Source organism: Oncorhynchus mykiss, chromosome 2 (assembly GCF_013265735.2).
Source record: "Oncorhynchus mykiss isolate Arlee chromosome 2, USDA_OmykA_1.1, whole genome shotgun sequence".
Classification (NCBI taxonomy): Eukaryota; Metazoa; Chordata; class Actinopteri; order Salmoniformes; family Salmonidae; genus Oncorhynchus; species Oncorhynchus mykiss.
The window spans coordinates 13,573,626-13,582,754 of NC_048566.1; the positions used below are offsets into that span (position 1 = coordinate 13,573,626).

The 9,129-nt window shown below is 41.7% G+C and overlaps 1 protein-coding gene across 1 annotated transcript; it reads left to right on the forward strand.

Annotated features, from left to right (window-relative positions):
• The first annotated feature begins 871 nt into the window (after positions 1-871).
• LOC110517609 (methanethiol oxidase) lies at positions 872-8,980 on the forward strand. The gene is made up of 12 exons (XM_036938495.1): positions 872-1,018; positions 4,421-4,477; positions 4,815-4,927; positions 5,092-5,277; positions 5,593-5,713; positions 6,255-6,437; positions 6,523-6,704; positions 6,808-6,886; positions 7,072-7,193; positions 7,724-7,816; positions 7,959-8,077; positions 8,500-8,980. The coding sequence occupies exons 1-12, from the start codon at positions 1,015-1,017 to the stop codon at positions 8,660-8,662; spliced, it is 1,422 nt and encodes a 473-aa protein (XP_036794390.1). The 5' UTR covers positions 872-1,014; the 3' UTR covers positions 8,663-8,980.
• Positions 8,981-9,129: the final 149 nt, after the last annotated feature.

Consider the following 9,129-nt stretch of genomic DNA (forward strand, 5'->3'; position numbering starts at 1 on the left):
GGGATATTGAAATCGTGACAAGTCCTGAAGATTCTGAATCTCTTGTAAGAAAAACATTTCCTGCATTTGATTAGGCGTGAGAGGCACAATCTGGGATATTTCCTGCAGCTCAGTGGTCATTTTGATTAATGACATAGCCTACCCTTACAATTCTTGATCAAATAGAACTTTAAAAATGTTTTATGGGTTTGTACAATTATCTATCATATCATACGGCCTAATTCAAAATATACGTTTTTAATACTCTACTGTTTCTGTTTTTGATGTCATTTAAGTCTGTAATGTATATCTTCAAAATATGATTAAAAAAGCAGTCAATCTTTTATAGATTAAGTCCTTACATTCATAGCTGCGTCTCATTTGAAATAGGTTGTTTTTGTCTATGGACTGAAACACAATATTGGTAAAACTCCAGATTGTGGCTTTAATCTCACATTCCCTCATGTCGAGTTACGCAAGAGATGACCCCTTGACTAAATAGGAAGGTAGCATGAGTTTAATAGACCGTATATCTAATCAGTATGGACCATAGGAAATAAACTAAAACAACACTTTAAACTGCATATGTATTTTATAGTGCAGAACATGTTACCTTGCTTTGCGCCAGAAACGTGTCAGCTAAATGTTATGTTGACATCAAAGTCTTATCAAACTATAACAGAAGGCAGGACAATCGCGCGGGGGTATCTCTTCTTTCATATATTAATGGATGAGTTCGTTTGGCATCGCCCTGTGTCCCGGTTGGGTGGGGTTTATATATTTTAGATCATGCCATTGTCTATTGGTCGCAAAACGGAATCTCCACCGCCGGGGCACCGGTCCATGCAAAACGAAATGCACTCAATACTAATTTCTACGTGCAACGTTATGCTGCCATAAACACTCCCCTTTTTTCCCCTCAAGTCATTTACCCTACAAAACCTGCCCAACCATTCCTCCACTCTCATATCAGCTGAAATAATTTATAGAAAGCCCGGATCCTTGTGGATACCTTGGACGAATAAAGTCTGCGGGATGGGTTTGTCCAATCTTCATGCTTTTTCACTCATTTTCGTAGCTTTTAGGAAATCTGTCAAAACACGTTGAAATGGGTAATGACGAAGTTAATGATTGAACGTGGACTAGGACATAATGCTAACCACCTCCATAGTGTCAACTTTCCATTAGTAATTTAACTTAGAGCTGAATGTGTTATTGTGTTATATAAATGCATATTTGAGTAAGACAACTAATGAAATATGTCCAAAACGAAAATAAGTGTGAGTAATTGCGCACGTCCGTGCGGCATTTCTTGTTGAAAATGTGTGAATCCGAATTCCATTGCTGAGTAGTCAGTTAGTTTAACCGACAATTACGTATACAAATGTGTTTACATATTGGCACTCGTGCATTGCCTTTAGAAATGCAAAATGACTGGAAGAAATGGAAGTTACAGCGACGTCTCAATTAGATTTAATCATGTAATGTTTCCCTTAAGCTGCTTGCTATGTTTTACTATAGGATACTTTGTCTTTCTCACACCATTTTGAATTAATAAAGTAAAAAGTGTTTTCAGCATGGACCTAAACACCTGGTCACACAATTGCATAGGTTTGGTGGTTTAAATCAGTGGTTCCTAGTACCCCTGGTTGGGAAACACTGGTCTAAATGATGTAGCCACCAGACTGCCTGCTTCACATTGCGTAAGTAGCTGTTTATTCTCGTGTGCAGTGACGGGAAATTGTGGGGGTTGGAGTTTAGTGTGAAAGGTTTCTTGTTCTTGTGCTTGTTGCCTTGTTCATCTTAAATGATCCACTTTATCATGATGCTTCAGCAGAACCACAAACAACCTTCTATGCATTATTACATTTTAATTTCTACAATTAAATGAAAATGTCCTTTTGACAGTTAGACTAGCCTATTTTCATAACAGAGAATTTGGTAGATCCATCAACGATGCAAGAGGCTCATCCACGTTTCTTTGGACCTGCAACAGTCAAACCCATTAAATGAACGGAAGCTGAACTTGTGGGCTTGTGTATCTTAGAAGGAATTGTGTTGGGAAATGTTGGACTGGAGACTAGTTTCCTGGAAGATTGCTTGATAGCTGACATCTGCTGTGGTTTCTCCATGTTTTTTTCTTCACTATTGTTTCTCAGCTGCAACAATGGTTTAGGCCAAAACCATTGTTTGTCATGTGTAAGGAAAAAGGCACAGCTTTGATCATGACAAAAGCAATGGTTTATTCCAAGTAAAGGCAGCACTAAATTATGGCAGGATTTGGTACAATGCCAAAGACAACCAGCACTCTGGATCAGCAGAGTCCTAAGTTCCACAGATATACATAGATATGTCATTATCTCACTTTTAGATTAACTAACTTCTTAGTAATGACTCGGGACGTCGGTTTTGATACGAAAGCTTATTTTAGTAAGAATACTTGTTTACGTTACATTTAACAACAATTGTTTTGGTACAGAGCAATGCAGGTAAGATGCTATCGGAAAGTCAGCCACAATCCACTGCACCTGCACATAATTGGCGCGTTCTCTCATTCCTCTCGCAAAGCATTCTGGGACTTGCAGTCAAAAAGCGTAATTCAACACAACCCAATACAATTACATATGCAAATAAATCTAAAGAAATATCTTTAGATACAGCTCAAAGAATAAACTTAAACATTAACTCTGTAACACATTAAAGTTACAACACACTTTGCTTTAGCAACAGTAGCCTTACCATTCATGCTAATGAAGCTTATCTGAAATCTATACAGTCTCTGAACCATTGTTGTCTAGACCCAGTCACCATAAGAGTTTAGGACCCTGAGATGGGCTTTAACCACTGTTCTGTACTCGGCAAACTGGATGCAGTATATCACAGTGCCATCCGTTTTGTTACTAAAGCACCTTATACCACCCACCACTGCGACCTGTATGCTCTAGTCGGCTGGCCCTCGCTACATATTCGTCGCCAGACCCACTGGCCCCAGGTCATCTACAAGTCCATGCTAGGTAAAGCTCTACCTGATCTCAGTTCACTGGTCACGATGGCAACACCCACCCGTAGCACGCGCTCCAGCAGGTGTATCTCACTGATCATCCCTAAAGCCAACACCTCATTTGGCTGCCTTTCGTTCCAGTTCTCTGCTGCCTGTGACTGGAACGTATTGCAAAAATCGCTGAAGTTGGAGACTTATCTCCCTCACCAACTTCAAACATCTGCTATCTGAGCAGCTAACCGATCGCTGCAGCTGTACATAGTCTATGGGTAAATAGCCCATCCAATTTACCTACCTCATCCCCATACTGTTTATTTATTTACTTTTCTGCTCTTTTGCACACCAGTATCTCTACCTTTACATGACCATCTGATCATTTATCACTCCAGTGTTAATCTGCTAAATTGTAATTATTCACCTACCTCCTCATGCCTTTTGCACACAATGTATATAGACTCTTTTTTTTCCCCCCCTTTTTTTTCCTACTGTGTTATTGACTTGTTAATTGTTTACTCCATGTGTAACTCTGTTGTCTGTTCACACTGCTATGCTTTATCTTGGCCAGGTCGCAGTTGTAAATGAGAACTTGTTCTCAACTAGCCTACCTGGTTAAATAAAGGTGGGGGGGGAAAAAAAATCATGCTCACTGACCCAACCCTGTCAGTCTCTTGTGAATCCATATCTGCACTGTTGACTTGAGTGGATTGCTATTATTCTGTAAATCAAGACATATGATTGGGGAGCAGGAACTCTCAGTGGGGTGTTGGCACCGTAGTGGGAATGTCTGTTTTTTTCTTTTTCTTTTGGTTAAATATTACACACACAATTGGCCTAAAAAATAGTTACCACTGTTTATCTGTACATATCTGTATGACCTTGATATATAATATTATGATTCTGATGTATTAATGAACAGAATCTGCACACTGATATACTCAACAGTGCTCTGTTTATTTATTTTGACCCTAGGGTCAAACATTGGCTGGGTAAATAAACAGTGCATTTTTGGGTCCATGTTGTGCAGATTTGATTTGTTCTCTAACATTCACAATCATGACATTGCATTAGATTTTTACAGTAAAAGTGCATTTATCTACGATTCTGATGGCTGCCAGTAACAGCATCCTTGGGAAAGGAAGACAAAGTGGACAAATGAATGTCTCCTTTCACACACACATTCTGCAACAGTTTTACAACAAAAAAAGTATGAAAAGTGTGTCTACTTGACTTACCTGTGATTAAACTTCTAGGTCATTTTAAACATATGCCCAACAACTGTATGACGAATGCATATGACTTATAGGTGTGACAGTTCTGTGGTTACCTGCCATAGATGTTCAGCAGTAATAGTAAACACAGAGATTGCTGTGTGTGGTAGTAAAGTTATTTTGAGCTCTCTATGAAAAAGACAGTTGCTGTTTTTTTTTTTTTTTTTTTAAGCAACTAAATGCACAGGCTGTGGACCTGGCTACAAAAGCCCACTGGATGCCATGAAGGGTGAGTGTCATTTTCTGGGAAAGACAAGCTTAGCTCACCCCATGTGTTTTAGGAGGGATTGACATTAAGGTCTACAGGGCACTTGCCCATTGGACAAGTTGGGACTATTAGTTTAAAAAACATTTTTAATGGTTCCTTGAGTTTGTCAGTTGCATGAAAAATATTTACATAAACAAATGCCATAAATTGTCTGTATTTTACTGAAACATTGGGAGGAACCAGACATCAGTTGTAGGCTACTGGAATTCTTTGTGGTTTGATTATTTTCCTTGTTCTTGTGGTCAAGGAAGAGTGAATGACAGTAGTGCCTCCTGAAATGGGGCTCTTGTTTTTGAAGGTCCACGTGAGGAGATTGTGTACCTGCCCTGCATTTATCGCAACACTGGAATCCAAAAACCAGACTACCTTGCCACTGTCGACGTGGACCCCAAGTCTCCTACTTATTGTCAGGTACTGCTGATCTACATCAAACAACCACTGCCTTGCTTTTGATTTCACACCTGTCTTCATTAGTCACAGTGGTCGGTAGTTTAAATACTGAAGAGATGACAGTATTATACATGACCTTTGACCTTGTGGATTAAAGAGTGACCTGGTAATGTCTGCGCCTACAGGTCATCCACAGACTGCCCATGCCCAACCTGAATGACGAGCTACACCACTCTGGTTGGAACGCCTGCAGCAGCTGTTTTGGCGACTCATCCAAGAAGCGCAACCGACTTATCCTGCCCTCGCTCATCTCCTCCCGGGTCTACATAGTGGACACTGGGACAGACCCCCGCGCTCCACAGATGCACAAGGTAAAGGGTCACCCTTCTACAGCAGTGATACTATAGTACTCAGTGACCATGTTGCACAGCTGTTATGCAACAGACACATAAAATCCAGTCAACACCACAGTCGGACACAACAAATCCAGTCAACACCACACAATGTCATACAAGGAGCTCCAGCACACAACAAATCAAAAACAGACAATTGAATGTACAGATTTGGTCAAGCCTCCTACCCATCTCTCACCAACAGCCCAATATGCATAATTTGTTTTGTAAAGGAAAGTGTCCTTCCCATGCAGGTCGTAATGTGATTTAAACCAAAGGATTGCTTCCTCACAGATTGTGGAGCCCACAGATATCTTCTGGAAGACGGGCCTGGCCAACCCCCACACCACACACTGCCTGGGCAGTGGCCAGATTATGATCAGCAGCATAGGAGATCCATCTGGCAATGGAAAAGGTAGGAGGAGACAACACGCTGCAGTAGGGGGACAGACGGCGTGTTCTGGGGCTGTCCTCAGCCTCATACAATGTATGTGACCTTGAAACACTTTACTTTGTATCATAAGGATAGGGATGAATAAAACACGCCTATATTTAAGCAATAAGGCCCGAGGGGGTGTGGTATATGGCCAATATAACACGGCTAAGGGCTATTCGTAGTCATGACGCAACGTGGAGTGCCTGGATACAGCCCTTAGCCGTGGTATATTGGCCATATACCAAAAACCCCTGAGGTGCCAAATTGCTATTATAAACCGGTTACATACGTAATTAAAACCATACAAATAAATGGTTTGTTATACCCGTGGTATACGGTCTGATATACCATAGCTTTCAGCCAGTCAGCATTTAGGGATAGAACCACCCAGTTTATAATAAGAGACTAAGGCTCTACAATCCACAATGATAAAGAATAGTGGGCGGGGCAAGGGAGAGTCATTTAGGCAAGTTAATATTCATTTGGATTAGATGACTGATGCAGGATGTGTTTCTCTCAGGTGGCTTTATCTTGCTGGATGGTAAAACGTTCGAGGTGGTTGGTAACTGGGAGCTGCCTGGTGAGGCGGCACCTTTTGGTTATGACTTCTGGTACCAGCCCCGACACAACGTCATGATGAGCACCGAATGGGGAGCGCCCAAAGCCCTCGCCTACGGTTTCAGCCTGGAACATGTCAAAGAAGGTGTGTAAATAGAGGTGATACATGTGTTTTGTATTATACTTGTTGAGTAGAGAGAAATGTTTCAATGCTGCTGTTCTGTCTGCAGGTCTCTATGGATCGAAGATCCACGTGTGGGACTGGACCACTCACAAGCGGCTACAGTCCCTGGACCTGGGGGAGGAGGGCGCCATTCCTCTGGAGATCCGCTTCCTCCATGATCCCGCCGCCACGGAGGGCTACGTCGGCTGTGCACTCCAAGGAACAGTCTTCCGTTTCTACAGGACACCAGTGAGCAAAACATTCATGCATAGGAAAAAATAGAATAACATGTCTGATCTCTCTTGCTTTTGTTTTTGACTGAGTGTCTTACAAAATGGTACTGTCTCAACAGAAAGGAGAATGGGCTGCTGAGAAGGTTATCCACGTCCCCAGTAAGAAAGTGGAGGGATGGGCTTTGCCAGTGATGCCAAGTGAGTGTGTGTGTGTGTGTCTGGGAAAATGTTGATGGGAGAGTACTGCAGATTAGGGATACATTTAACACTTCCAGTACATATTGAAGATTTGGAATTGGGTGTAGCTACCCGGTCCATAATCAAATGGAAATGCCAAATGAAATGGGTTTTCCTGAATTTGATGTGTGATCTGTTCATCTCAGGTCTGATCACAGATATTCTGATCTCCCTGGACGACCGCTTCCTATACTTCAGTAACTGGCTGCATGGAGACATACGACAGTATGACATCACAAACAGGAGGAACCCACGTCTGGCTGGCCAGGTGACTTCACAAGTTTACAACATGGCTGATTATTTTAAACCCACCAAAAATGTTTCATCTTACAGGCAATGGTCTTGGACAGAGGTATTAAACCTGACAAGTGCATATGTTGTTTTTTTATGTGGATACTTAAATTAATCATCTTCATCAGTCTGCCTATGTGATGCGTACCTGTGTAGGGTCGGCAGGGTAGCCTAGTGGTTAGAGCGTTGGACTAGTAACCGGAAGGTTGCAAGTTCAAACCCCCGAGCTGACAAATCTGTCGTTCTGCCCCTGAACAGGCAGTTAACCCACTGTTGGCCGTCATTGAAAATAAGAATTTGTTCTTAACTGACTTGCCTAGTTAAATAAAGATAAAATTAAAAAAAACAAGTGGCCTCCTACATTTTCATGTTGGTCATCTAGCAGACGCTCTTATCCAGAGCGACTTACTCAGTTCATTCAACTTAAGGTAGCTAGGGCTAGGTAGGACAGTCTCCTGAAATTGTTAGTTGTCCACTGACTGTGTTCACATCTCCCTGTGTATTCAGCTCTTCTTGGGAGGGAGCATCCTAAACGATGGCCCTGTCAAAGTACTGGAGGACCCAGAGAATCAGAGCCAACCACCCCCACGCACAATCAAGGTGTGTAAGAATAACAATCTATGCCCAAACTCACTTCACACACACACACTAGCAGAATGTCTGCAGTAGGTCAAAAGTAGGTGTTTAGGTTGTGTTTGTAAGGTGCAGACAACGACTTGTGTGTACATGTGATCCACACCAGGGGAAGAGGATCCCAGGGAGCCCCCAGATGTTGCAGCTCAGTCTGGATGGGAAGAGACTGTACGTCACCACCTCTCTCTACAGTGGCTGGGACAAGCAGTTCTACCCGGAAATGATCAAGTGAGGACCTGTTCACCGGTCTTAGATTTTTCTATTACTCAGTGGTGTAAAGTACTTAAGTAAAAATACTTTAAAGTACTACTTAAGTAGATAGTCTTATGATACTTAAGTATATTTAAAATCAAATACTTTTACTCAAGTAGTATTTTTCTGGGTGACTTTTTTTATGAAGCTATCTTTTTACTCGAGTATTACAATTTCCCACCACTTTACATACTTGTGGTCAATGCACACATGTCAGGAACAGGTTTGTTGTAAGCTATCAAAACGTGGATTTGTATGCTATCGCTCTTATAAGTGTTATTCAATATCATGGGCTGCTTCAATAAGATGTTTTGAACACCAATAGCTAGAAACACTATCAAATAGAATACTTGACTCTATTTCTTATTTTCCCTTGTCTGTTTCTCTCTTTGCCTTAGGGAGGGTTCTGTTATGATGCAGATTGACGTGAACACAGCCAATGGTGGCCTCAAGGTGAATGAGAACTTCCTGGTCGACTTTGGGAAAGAGCCCAATGGCCCGGCCTTGGCCCACGAGCTACGATACCCTGGGGGAGACTGCACCTCTGACATCTGGCTGTAAAGTTACGCAGGAGGCCCTAGTTTTCCCCCTCTCATTCCCATCATACTTTACATAGACTTCATGTAACTCATATTAGTTGGGAACGGGTGGGGAAGGAGGCATACCCTCGAGCCTCATGCCCGATAATGCTGCCTATTCATTCTCATGCCCGATAATGGTGCCTATTCATTCCATGCTGCTTTGCTTTAAATGCATAATTGTGCCTTAAGTCATTATCTCATCTATGAACCAAATGTTCTTTGTTACTTCCAATGCCAGTGGTGAAACTGAGGTTTTAAAAAAATAAACAAATTCTAACATATGGAATTCATAGAGTAACATCTGATGGCGACGTACTGTTTTTTAAGAATATGAAGACGTTCTCATTTTTCATCATTCCTTAATGGCCTGAGTGTGTGTGTGTGTTCAGCAGGGTTGAATGAATCTGTATGTCTGGATTGTTTACTCTTTAATTTAATAGTAAACTA

What these genes read in the sequence shown, in the direction of transcription:
- LOC110517609 (XM_036938495.1), top strand. An exon ending in GCGCTCCACAGATGCACAAG is followed by an intron (nt 5,278 to 5,592) that starts GTAAAGGGTCAC and finishes GCTTCCTCACAG; the next exon opens with ATTGTGGAGCCCACAGATAT. An exon ending in TTCTACCCGGAAATGATCAA is followed by an intron (nt 8,078 to 8,499) that starts GTGAGGACCTGT and finishes TCTTTGCCTTAG; the next exon opens with GGAGGGTTCTGTTATGATGC.